The sequence below is a fragment of the Octopus sinensis genome, linkage group LG3 (assembly GCF_006345805.1).
Source record: "Octopus sinensis linkage group LG3, ASM634580v1, whole genome shotgun sequence".
In the NCBI taxonomy this organism is placed as follows: domain Eukaryota; kingdom Metazoa; phylum Mollusca; class Cephalopoda; order Octopoda; family Octopodidae; genus Octopus; species Octopus sinensis.
In genome coordinates this window covers 143616761-143630320 of record NC_042999.1, presented here as the reverse complement: position 1 = coordinate 143630320, position 13560 = coordinate 143616761, and the positions used below count along the sequence as shown (strand labels likewise).

General features: G+C 33.5%; 1 protein-coding gene across 2 annotated transcripts in view; it reads left to right on the top strand.

Moving 5' to 3' along the window:
* Positions 1–12195, top strand: part of LOC115209074 (PCNA-interacting partner-like) — a 37766-nt gene extending 25571 nt beyond the window's left edge. For both annotated transcript variants that reach the window (XM_029777170.2, XM_029777169.2), the window contains exons 9-12: positions 3000–3172; positions 5264–5348; positions 6885–6973; positions 9628–12195. In XM_029777170.2, coding sequence (XP_029633030.1) covers positions 3000–3172; positions 5264–5348; positions 6885–6973; positions 9628–9895 — 615 coding nt within the window. In that variant the 3' untranslated portion in view covers positions 9896–12195. The remainder of the gene's footprint in view (positions 1–2999; positions 3173–5263; positions 5349–6884; positions 6974–9627) is intronic.
* The last annotated feature ends 1365 nt before the right edge of the window (positions 12196–13560 follow it).

The following is a 13560-nucleotide window of genomic DNA, read 5'->3' as shown; positions in this document are numbered from 1 at the left end:
GAAAATGTAAAGCAAAATCATTAGAGAGATGTTTTTGTTGTAATAATATCCAGAAAAGTCCCTTCATAGCACCAAAAACCATATTAATATGAAGAGCTATCAATTATTTTAATATTCCAAAAAGAATGGAGCTAAGTATCTTAGTAATTTTGAATCAGAGCTCTACCATTATTGCCACCTCATTGCACTTTCAGTTCTATTTTTGTTATGAATTATATAAAGGAATCTGAATGAAGGATTTAGACTTACAACTTTTCACTTGTATGTATAAAGCATCTTACGAGTTCAGCCTAACATACAACCATGTGCAACATCACACTGGCTCATGGGCACTTTCAGCAGAATTCCCCTTACTGCAAGCATTTGGACCAAACAGTTGATTCACCTACCCTTCCTTCATGTTTTTTCACAGACATTGGCTTATAGATACTGAAGAATCAATCACATTAGTTTTAGAAAACTTATAATAGTCATGGCTTCTTCTCATATTAATTCATTAAAAGGTTCTTCCTTCTCTTCTTTTTAGTAGGGTTAGCTTATTTTGTTCATTAATATTACTTACCTTTCTATTACAAGCAGTACATGGGTCATCAAAGTCTTGATATCATTTACATGTTCTTTTAGATATTTTATTACATATATATATATATATATTGGATTAGTCAAGTGGAATGAGCTATGTTCATAGTCTTTAGAGACTTCCTGACATCAGTGAGATTGAAGCATTTAATGTTCTTATGGATCAGTTGGAAATTAATGATCATAGTGAGTGAATACCAGAGGTACATTTCAGGAAGAAGGGATAGGGCATAAAGGGTAGTAAGTGAGGTAGTGTGTTGTGAGTGGACACAGTATAGGTGATAACAGGTGAGATTAGTATTTTCAAGCATCTAAGTGGAGGTAACACATGACCAACCAACTCCAAGGAGCAGAGGTCACTATAGTAGTGGTAAAAGAGGCAGAAAGAAGAGACATGCCTTTGGGACAAAGGTTAGAGAATAATTCATTCCAACAGGTGGACTTTCTTGGAATAATGTCTATGTTGTCGTATATAGCAGCAATACCATCCCAGAATTAAGAGTAGTATCACATTGTGGGTCCTACTTGAGATTTATAAAGTTAGAAGTCTTTAGGCACTGAAGTACTTTGTTGCCATGAAGAGGAAAGCCAGTCTTTGTGATACAGTATTTGCTATGCTGAGTATGTGTATTTACCAAGTGTGATTCTCAGAGGTCATGAGAACTAACATTTTTAGCAGCCCTGAGGATTCTAGTTGAATGTTGTTCTTGCTTTTTTGTTGAGAGAGGGCGATGAGCAATAATATTTTCTTGATATATGCAGGGGTTGTGTCATACTTTTGAAGGAGACAAGATTGGCATTACTTTATTGGAGGATTTTTCTCAACGTCTCTGTTCATAAAATCAGTCCAAACTTTGCATGTGGATAGTAAGAAATAAAGAGCGGACATTGTTGGACGTGATGGCATGTAGGTTATTGATTTTATAGAAGGACAAAATCAAAACTTAGGGCACGCTAGAGTACAGGTTAAAGAGATCCATCAGTATGCACAGTAATAGTATGATCTGACAGGAAGCCACTGATCCAAGGGGCGAAAGCTGGATGTCACCCATAGGTGAATAGTTTTGCCATATGATTCATATGACTGGTTGAATCCTTTGCTGTTTCAAGTCAACAACTATATTTTCACTAAGTTATTCAAGAGTGAGATCCTACAAGTGAGTGATATAGCAGAGTAGATTTGGCTTTGTGAGAGTCATACTGGCAGACATGGGAAAGGAAACTGAAGTTTGTTTCTAATGGCCATCATAATTTCCCTTTGAAATGTCAGCAGTGAGTGCGATAAAACAATGGGGCTAAGCATATGGAATTAGTCAGGTGCTTCTGTATTTGGTATATTAAATACATCAGCTGATGTATGCAGGAGAAAGAATTACATTAGTTGAAGATGTGTTGTGATTGGACAAGGAGTGCTGGATGAAAAAAAAAAAAAGCATTAAACTGTCAGTGGCTGGTACTTGTGAAAGATTAAGATAAGAAAGGAAGTGGTGAAGTCAGATTTCATCACTTTGGGGCCCTAGAACTGATGAATGATGGTGTGGTGATATGCAGTAAAGTAAACTTATCTATTCAAGTCTGCAATTCTTTTATTCTTTCCTTTACTTGTTTCAGTCATTTGACTGCAACCATGCTGGAGTACCGCCTTTAGTCAAACAAATCAACCTTAAGACTTATTCTTTGTAAGTCTAGTACTTATTCTATAGGTCTCTTTTGCCGAACCCCTAAATTATGGGTATGTAAACACACCAACATTGGTTGTCAAGCAATGGTGGTGGAGACAAACAGACACACAAATACATATATATATGATGGGATACTTTCAGTTTCCATCTACCAAATCCACTGGCAAAGCTTTTGGTCTGCCCAAGACATATTCCCAAGGTGTCATGCAGTGGACTGAACCCGGAGCCATGTAGTTGGGAAGCAAGCTTCTTACCACACGGCCAATCCTGCACTTATGACAATAATATTATGTATACATCTACAGATGTGTAGAGAGGGTCATATTTCATCTGCATTTGCTGTCTAAGTGTATTAGTATGTAAAAGCAAATCAAGTTAGAGGAGACAGTATTGATATTGAACTGTCAGCTTTATCAGCTGAAAGGTTGTAGGTGCATGTTTCGATGTATACTAAGGCAAAGCACTTGACTTTATTGTTTAAATTCATTTGGATATTGAGATACAGGATTCTCATCCAAAATAAGCTAGCATTCTATATATAGGGCAATATTTCTCTCATCTTATTTTGTGAAACCTGAACTAAACATCATTTCCTAAAATGCCATTAGGACTTGACATTCACATTTTCTCTAAATATTGGAATGTACCCACTTTCTATAAATCTATTAAATATATCTCTAAGCACTGTCATTGTTTATATGGCTTTTGTTTTTATCATTTATCCCACCTTTTTTACAGCCAGCTAATCAGGGTGGCTCTCTTTGTGGCCGAAAGAGTTTACAAGTGTTACAGAAAGTTCTAGACAAAGCTGTACTAAATTCACTTGGTATGCATTCACTAAATGTGCTGTCTGATATTCTATGTACTCAAGGTACACCAATCCGATTTCCATCTTTAATTTCCCAATTCAGGTATGTCCTCATTTTTTTGTTATTTACTTTTTGTTGCCTTCCTAGAAAATGAAATTTTGTACTTCACAATTTTTGCTAAACCAACATCATTAAAGTGACATAAATCAGAGACTCTCAATATTTAGTTATGCTTCACTCTCTCTCTCTTCTGAATTCAAAGCTTATATCATCATTCGTCTATTTTCCCATGCTGGTATATGTTGGACTGGTCACACTGTATTTTACCACTTGGAGCACGTAACAAAAGAAGGTAACTGGCTAACTCAGGTGTTATGTATGTTGTATTAGGTTTGGTTTGACTTTTATGGTTGGATGTCCTTACCACCAACCACTTTACAATAGGGACTAGTTGCATTTTATCATGCCACAGGTGCTGCATCACCCTTTTCAGTTATAAACAACATACAATTAAGTCTTGAAAATTGGTATAGAGATCTCACAATCTCGATCTTTTATGGCAAGTCCTTCACATTTCTGGGATCAATAACATCAGGACCAGGCTTGTATTGGAGTCAGTTCATTTCACTGCAACTTTCTCTTGTAAAAATGTATGGTTTTGGTCAATATTATTGATTTCTTTTAATTAAGCAACTAACTCCATCATATTACTGGTACATAAAATCAACATATGAATTATAAATTCATTATTCATAATGGCTCTGACACCCTATCTTCATGGTTAGTTACAACCTAAAGTATCTGACATTTCATTTGGTGATTTTTACTTTGGATTTCCAGAAAAGTTTATCATTTACTCTTCATTGATATAAACTGAACTATAATTTATTTTATCATAATACCAATAAATTTGTCTTGCTTTAAGCAAATGTTAGACTAATGTAAGCACTATACAGTGGCATAACACCCTTAATTGACTGAAGTAATTTGCATTTCACTTAGTGATCTTTCATAGAAACCTCTGTCGCCTATTTCTAATATATCCATCTTTAAAACTCTCAGGTTTCAAACAGCTTCTTTGAGAAATCAATAGGAAACTGGACTACTTGCCAAAACAACAAACATAAAATTCAACCACTCATAACCAACTCATTTCTCTTCAAACTCAGATCTATTGTATTCAAATCCCAGGCCTTCCTACAAGACTTGTATCACATTCCTAACTCCTGTTTCATATAATCTCCATTTTCGTTATTAGCAAACCCCAGACCAAAGACATTTCATGTTTTTTAAACAGATATGTAAAACCATATTATCTAATATGTACTTTTCTTATTCAAGACATTTTGATGTGATTTGAAGATATAACAGCTAAAGCAAGCAGATCAACTAACCCTGTAGCAGATACCCCTTGTTATCAACAAAGATAACAATTTCCTAAATGTCTTTCACTTCATTTTTAATCATGCTTTTACACTTTCTCTAAAATACTCCCACCATTATTTATATCCCATCATTCATGATATTTATGGATGACTTCATGAGGTGGGTGTACTTACTGTGGTTTTTCAAATTCAGACTTATAAATTCAGTAAAATTGCAAGCGTGAGAGCATATTGCAAAAATTGTAATATTGTCAACACCTTGACATTAATGTAAGTAGTTGTAAGTAAATGTAATTTAAGGCAACAAGCTGGCAGAATCATTAGTATGTCAGACAAAATGCTTCATGGTATTTCTTTCAGCTCTTTATTTTTCAAGTTCCAATTCCACCAAGGTTAACTTTGCCTTTCCTTTTGAGATTGATAATATAAGTACCAGTTGAGCATGAGGGTCATATAATTGACTTCCTCTTCCCTTCAAAATTGCTGACCTTTTGCCAAATTTAGAAGGAATGTAAGTCATATAGCTGTATCATCAAAAACACAGATGATCATAATACTCATTTGTGAGAAAGTTCTTTTATAATACTTACTTTTCATTTATAACTGAAGAAAACCAATGGTTGGATATATGACCAGGAGTTTAAACCTCACTACAATTATTGCAGAATCACTGACTCTGAAGTCAGATTGGCTATAACCATCCCCATTCAGGATTTGTGTGTGCACAGAAATATATATAAAAACAATTTACTAAAATATTTTGTGGCCTAAAGAAAATTATTTTTCTATTATGATTTATCTTTTCTAGGTCTCCAGATCCAGAACTAGACATAGAAGAAGAAAAACCTCTTGCACAACGTCTTTCACAACATAAAACCGAACAAAATGCTTTGGTAAAGAAAGTTGTATCTTTGTTTGGTGGCTGACACTTTTAAATTACTTCACTATTATTTACATAAAATAGAAAAACTGATATGAAATTGTTTAAAAATATTAGATGTTTGATATTTATACCTGAAATTTTTTTCTTTAGTCTTTTCCCAGAGGTCACAAACAATAACTGTATAGTTAAGTCTGCTTTGTAACTGCATGGTTCTGAGTGCCATCCCAAGTGAAATTTCAAATAGAAACTATGTGAAAGCTGTATGTGTGTGTGTGTCAGTGAAAATAGAAACTGATAAAACAGGTGTAGCAAGAAAATGTGCAATTAGGGGTTTAGTCTGTTATGTTCCTTAGAGGAATTTAAGAGATCAATAAAATAAGTACCAGACAAGGTACTGGGGATGATATAATTGACTTAGTTTTGTAGCTAGTGTATCAACAAACCAGTCTTGACTGAAACCATTAAATGATAAAAGGAAAAGAGCCCTTTTAACAATATTTCACAGAACCCAAGTACTTTTCCCTTTCTGAGAGCAACCAAATATTAAGATATTATTGTTGAGAAGAGCTGATACAGGATGTTGTATTGAAAGGATGTATCAATTCTTGTTAGCAATGATATAATGGGTCATTCCATAAATAATGCAATTTCTTTTATTTTTCAAAATTAAGATAAAGTTATTTTTTAATCTAAAATATATTCTCCTTAATTTTCTTCAATGCTCTTCCATCTATCTGGTAAACTTGCAAGGCCCCTCTTCCAAAATTCTCTTATCTGTGATGAAAAATACTCCTCCATTACTGTTCTGACCTCATCTACAGAATTCATATTTTTTCTGTCCAAATGATTTTGAAAATTGCGAAATAAATGATAATCAGATAGGGCAATGTCCAGTGAATATGGTGGGTGGGGCATTGTTTCCCATTCAAACTGCTCCAGCCTTTGAAATGTCATCCTCGTATGTAGCTGAGCATTATCCTGGAAGAACACCTTTCATCTTGAAACCAAAGATGGTCATTTTTCTTCTAGCACTGGTGTCAACTCAAAATCCCATACCTGCTCAACAGTTATGATGGGATTTTGTTCCACCAGGGTTTTCAGGATGTCCTCGTCAGGCTCATCTTCTAAGCTGTAGTTTCCGGATCAGAATTTCTGGAACCACTGTTGACACTGGCTTACGCTTATTGTCAGATCCTCATATATTGCATTAATATTCCTCACACTTTCTGCTGCATTGTTGCCTTTATTGAACTCATAAAGCAAAATATGCCGAATATGTTCCTTTGTCACTTCTATTACAGCTTTGAAAAAATAACTGTTAAAATCGAACTACACACATCAAAACTTGCACTAAGAATAAAGACATGGTAAAATTACTACCTGCTTTTATAGCAAATTGATGCAGGTGGTTTATCCCGTCGCCCTCCAACTTTTAGTTCATGCAATTGAAAAACTGCATTATATATGGGATGACTCAATATACTTAAGGTACTTATATATAATGATACATCACAATTCAATTTCTTTTATTTTTATTTCTTTGTAGCTGAATACCAACAAGTCTCACTTTGATTGGGCATCTAATAGCCCTAATAATCAGATCCCAATCACTGAAGTAAAGCATATTTTACCAAGGTAATACTTCTACAATTTTGATTTTGACAAGCTTTACCTCAGTGTTTTCATTTTCAATATAATGTGAATATTGCAATGTTTTCCTTTCAAATTTAGATTTGAGCAAACATTTATTTTCACATTGAGATACTCATTTTTTTTAATCCCTTGGAACTCCTACTTATAAATGTTCACTTTTGCTATTGATCCTCACCTTCCCCTGGTAGCATAACTTTTGCAGAATTACAAAATTAATTCACAAGTTTGACATGTCCATTGCAGAAAGAAGCACTTCATGCAAGATTTCTAGATAATATTCATGAAAGAGCATTGTGCTGTGTCTGACAAAGTCTTAATTCTTATTGATATGGATAATCATCATCATCATTGTTTATTTTCCATGCTTGTATGGGTTGTAGGGCTGAACAGGATCTAAGTCAATTCTACCCTAGATGGGTAGACAACCACATTTTGCTCAGATGTCACAAATTCTAAATGATACTGTAGCTGAATGGCTTTTCTAACACCAACCACTTTAGATTATACTGATTGCATTTTGCCATGACACCAACACTAAAGAGGTTGCCATGCCCTCAGCAAAACTGAAGAATCCTCTCAATCCTGTGTTGTCTTTGTGCAATTCACCAAACACTTTATAAAGTATACTGGACACATTTCATGACACCAGCAATAAAGAGGTGCCTTGTAACTCAAGACTGAAGAACCCCCACAGCCAAGAAGGATAAGGCATAACAGTATAACTTTAGATAAGGTGTTGAAAATTCTCTCAGGTGACAGAACAAGAATCATAAAGGTGGGTGATCTTTATGAGGATGTGAGAGAGGGAGACTGAGAGATGAATAGCAACAAGGGTAGAGGTAATTGATGGTAAGCATGAGTGGATGTGGTTGATGGTAAAAGTGAGACGGGAGTTTCTGGTCTCATTAATAATAACAATAGAGTAATATGGTAAATAGAGGAGGGGATGGGTGAAGGGGATGAGTTGAATGATGAGTAAAAGAGTGATGGAAGCATGAGTGATAGGAAGATCAAATGTAAACTTGAAAGGAACAAATTGGGTGAGGGGTGTGTGTATGCATACATACATATATATATATATACACACACACACACTCTTCAGCATAGTATGTCACCAACTATTTCAGATATGTCATCTTCTCTAGGCACACAAATGCAGTCATCCTGATTCTTATGTCTAGCTTGCTTTAACATTTGTACCTCATCATCCATGCACACACTTCATTTCTTTCTAGTTTTTGCTAATTTCCTTAATTCAGGATTGTCTGACCACCATGTAGCATCACAGTTCACACAGAAGCATCATGCAATTTGTTGATATTTTGAGGTGAAAGCTCCCAAGACTTTCTTCTGCCTGTTCATTCACTGGCTACTTTCAAAACCTCTTCTGCCACTGCTAATTAAATTACTTTAATAACAGAAAAACCAGTTACTTCTAGAGATCCTCCAAGAAATTTAAGAGAATTTATTTTCCTTGTGTACTTAGTATTTATTTGCTTCAATGCATCTGCTAAATACAAAGGTTTGTTTCATCTGTTGTATTGCCATTCTATTTGTCTATATATCAGACAAACCATTTCCAAAATGGAAGCATTGTCTTTTTTACTTCTTCACTAAGCTAACTGTGAGGCCTTTTGCTTCTACACCTGAATTTTTTTTATAATTCTCCTCCAAATTCAACCATAAGAATGATAACTAGCATATAGTTATTCCCACTAGTGTGCACATTAAATTTAACTTTCATCTTGCTGAATACACTTCTGTACACGGCTTGTACAACTCTCACAATCCATTCATCTACTCCTAACAGCCTTGCTGAAGATTTTCTCCAGGTCAATGAATGTTAACTATAATGGTTTCTAACTTAAGTACTTTTACAATTGCCCCACCAGGAAGATAGCATCAGCAGTTCTTTTTCCTGAGAGAGAGTTAGTCTTCATGAGATGCAGTTCAGCCTCTAACTTAACATTATTTTAAATATAAGCTATGAGAATATACATGGCTTTGGATAAATTTGTGTGCCATAAGAAGAAAGTGATTTGATTGGGGGGGGGGGGCACTTTATCTGAGAGGGATGTAATTTTCAACTGAAGAATTTAGATAGCATTGAGAATGAGTGAGAAGAGAGCTGTAACCATATGAAGTCACTGTAGATGAGGAAAAAGAAAACAGTAATTAACAAATTCACTGTTGTATTACCAAGACAAGGTTCAGTGTTTGTGTGCACAGGAAGTGATAACAATTGTATGGGTCAACAGACATAGGTGGCAAAATTTTGTATCTGTATGTACATGTGGTCAGACATTATTTTACATATGAGGGAATACAGTTCACTGCATCTGAATAATTTACATTAGTTACAATTGTAATGAGCTATTGGAGATGTCATAGTCTACCAGAGAAGCTATTATTTTTAACGTGAAGGAAAGCAGGTCTTACTCTGTCACATAATAGAAATTGTTATCAACCTTTTAAGATATTGAAATCCACAATGTCTATGCTATTATTTAAGAAAATTTGTAAATAGTATTAATCTTAGTCAAGATAACACACATAATTTTTTGGAGGGGTATAATAATCCTGATAATTATTTTTTTTTGTTTCTAAAAGTATTTGATTGTTTCCTTTGGTTTTAGTAAGACCTTGATGTACCCAGCTAGTGGCAAAAAGACAGCTTTTGCCAAACTCACACCATCAAATAGTACCAAAGATAAAGAGAATGATCCTAGTATATTGGAAGCTGCTCAAGATATATTATCACCTGTCACTCAACCTTCCAAAAAAAGTGAGGCAACTAAACGCAAAAAGGAATCAGACCCAAAAAAAGCAAAGCAAAAATGTCGCCGGAAACTCTTACCACAGATTAAAGGGCAAACAGCTTTAACTGCATTTTTCAAGCACTGATATGTATTTCTTAGCTATGGTTAATGATGTTCATTTATTGAGTATATCACTGGTAAAGGCAAAAAAGCTTTGTTTAAAAATCTTTTAACATCAAATTGATGTTACAAAAGAAATGTATTTGAATCCATTTCCTCGTGCAGTAATGGATGATTTGTTTCTCTTTTTTATCTAGTTAAGAAAAAAAAAATCTTAAAATTTTCACCGTTGCACTTGTAAAAGGGCATTTAATACATGGATGACAGTTAAAGAAATCAGTCTACCTGAACTCATAGGTCTTACATCTACTGCCCACAAACACATCTGCAACACTGCAGTCTGCTATACAAATATCTTCTTAAAATCACCCAATATATACAGATATCAAAATAATTGCAACTGATTACTACAATAAGTTAAATTCTTCTACACTTTCCTTCAAATGTGTATTGAAAAATTAATTTGTTTGCAGACACACAATGTAAATTGTATAATTCAAATTGTGAAAACTTTTATCAGACAGGAAGAAATTTGGAATGTTTTGATATTGGAGCAATAATTTCACAAGTTTGCAGCCAAACAGACAATATTTTCTCTTTCTTAGTCTCAGACTAAGCACAAGAAGCTGGAACATTAATTTTCTTAATTGTTCACAGCAACCAACCTTACCAAACTCTTCTATGAAGTCACAAACAGAATAATTTTTGTTATTGGAGACCATCATCAATATTTTTAGATTCTGGGTTTTATCCAATAATTTACTGCTAAGTTAAAATTGTGATATGTAAAATGAAAAGACTTGAAATGATGACGGAGTGGATGTGAAAATTAGACTCAAGTAATGAACTGGATTGTGAGTCAGATAACAGCTTGTAATAAGACATTCTAGTTGATGAGAGATAACTCTTATTCAAGTCTCCTTAATATATCAGGTGTATACATGAAATCTTTGGAATGGCAGGAAAAATGTGACTTATGTCTCGAATATGTTTTTAATCATAGAAAAAGATGAAAGATGAGGTGAGCAAAATATTTTTCTTTATCAAAATCTGGTCAAATCTTGTAATGTGAAAATACAAATGATTATAAATATATTATTTATTATAAAGTGTTATACCAACCAACTTATTTTTTTTATTTCCCATCACTTGCAAATGTGTATTATGTCATAAATATTATACATACACTCTTACATACACACTCAATTACCTATGTACAGTTGTTCTTAATCCATTATCCCTAACCTATAACAAAAGGGAAAAGAGTTAGCCAATGAATAACAAACTTTTGCAGAGTATGAAAGAATGGAGCAGAAGGGAAAAGTATTGTCCAAGTGTGAGTAGATGTACTGATTGCACTCTCATTTCAACTTGCATCTTTGCTACATCTTAGAGGATGATGTCTTTAATATTTTTCAAATTATCACTCTAAATACTCAAATATGAATCTTTTTTTCAAGATAGAGAGACCAATACAATAACAATTTAATATAGTTGCTAGTTTATTCTAGTATTTTTTTTCCTTTTTGGTTGTTCTACAGATAAGTTTATCTTGTTACAAATTAGCAATAGAGCAGCCATTTTGAGATCATTCGGTCACTCAAGTACACTAATTGGCCCAGCCATTTCAACTGGTGATTCTTAGCTGGCCTACAGAGAACATTGTGATAAGACCGTCTCAAAGGCCAGCAGATTTATGCCTAAGGTCTATACTAGATTTGGAGTAGACACGGCTATTTAAAAGCTGAAGTGCCTTGTCTTCATCTAGACATTTTTAACTGATAGTGGTATGAATATCATTGGTTGTTATTGGGGTAGGACTTGCTAACAAGCTTATATATTGCTAAAATCTGTCTACTATTCATTTAGATTACTATTAATAAAATATTTCGATAAGTATAAAGAATCTTTTACTCACATTGAGAAAACCTCGACAGTTCTAAAAGATAGAATAAGATTAACAAAGCAGGGTACATTACATGAAATATTACACATACTACATATATATACCAATCATCATTTAATGTCTGTGTTTTGTACTGGCTCAAGTTGGACCATGTTTTGTCACAACTTTTTTTTCTACCTTACCAATTTTGACAGTTTGCAAGATTAGATTTTCCTCATTTAGATCTTTTATGAAATCTTAATTATACTAATTTTTTTAAAATAACATATGACAGCTTAAAAATGAATTTTGGCATTACTTGCATTGCTCATAAGTTTTTCTATTGCTTCAATTTTGATACAGTTTACCTAAGTAGATTCCTTTTGTTATCCTTCAACTAAACTTAATTATACTAAATTGCCTTTCAAAATAAGAGATATTATGTAAAAAAAAAAAAAATCAGGTATTACACTTTCCACATTCACTTTACCTCAGTTCTATTGCACCAACTCTGACATGATTTCTTCTAATTCTGTAAAATTAGATTCCTCATTGACATCTTTTATTTAAGTGTAACTAAAACAAAAATATTATAGAAATAAGGAAACTATACTGCTTACAATTTACATCTGTTACCCTCCCATTTTTAACATTTTATTGTAACTTTTTTGTTTTTTATCACAATTTTCCAACTCAAAACGTAATGAACTACTGATCATTTTCAGTGAACTTAATGGTAGTTAAATTGGTCATGAAGCAGATTAACTAGAGAGCATAGAAAAGACCACAATTGAGAAAATATTCACCTTAATATTACTATTACACAGCCAATGCCATAGTGAATTCATAATTAATAACTGAGCTACTACAAACTTGATATTTTCTTGAAGGGGATTGATTACGTCCCTTAGTAAATGAAGTATGTTTACGAGTTATTTCCCTTGCAATTACGTTTAAATTACCTTTCTAATTGTAACCGAGTTAGTAGGGTTAAGTGCACCATAATGCCTAGCAGATAATGGAAACTAAAGATAAGCTTTCGATTAATAATAATGTTGTAAACTTGTTTTTAGTCTTTTCACCTCACATGGATAAAGCCCTTGATAAGAAAATTAATACTAGAATCTCAACTTTCCATGCCTTAATTTTAATGCTTTGTGCTACCATAGTCAAATTTCGTATAAAATTATTACATACAATATAGTGATCACTGAAAGATAGTTAATGTTAACAATCACTTGTAAAGCTGAATTATATCAGAATATTGTATAATATAAATGGTAAATATAATAGTATGTGTGTAATAGTTTATATCAATAAAAACTGCCTTTTGCAGTCGGTAAAATTTATGGTATTGTAATTATTTTTTTACAGATAGTCGTGGTGGGGTAGTAGTTAATCTATGCCAATGCAGCTTAATTACTGTTAATTGTCAAGGCTTATATACAGATCATTGGATAAAGCATATCAGTTATTTAATTTAATTAACCAAGATGCATTACTGGCACTTGCCAACATGACCCCAAATGGACTGAAAATGCCATATATGCAGAACATCTTAAGTCTTTCAGGGGTCAAAACAAAAAAACTCTAGAAGGGCAAAAATTTATAACAAAAGTTTGTACTCCTGTTTTCTCTTCAACTGACCTTTGGCACAAAATGGATTCAACTGAAAAAACAGTCTGTGTCGCAGAAATTGTTGCCAGATTAAGGGTAGCTTCTGATTGGCTGATAGATGAAGTGGTACGTTTTCTAAGCTACCAACCATGCAGCGAAAAGAACTTTAAGTTTCAGTACAAATTATG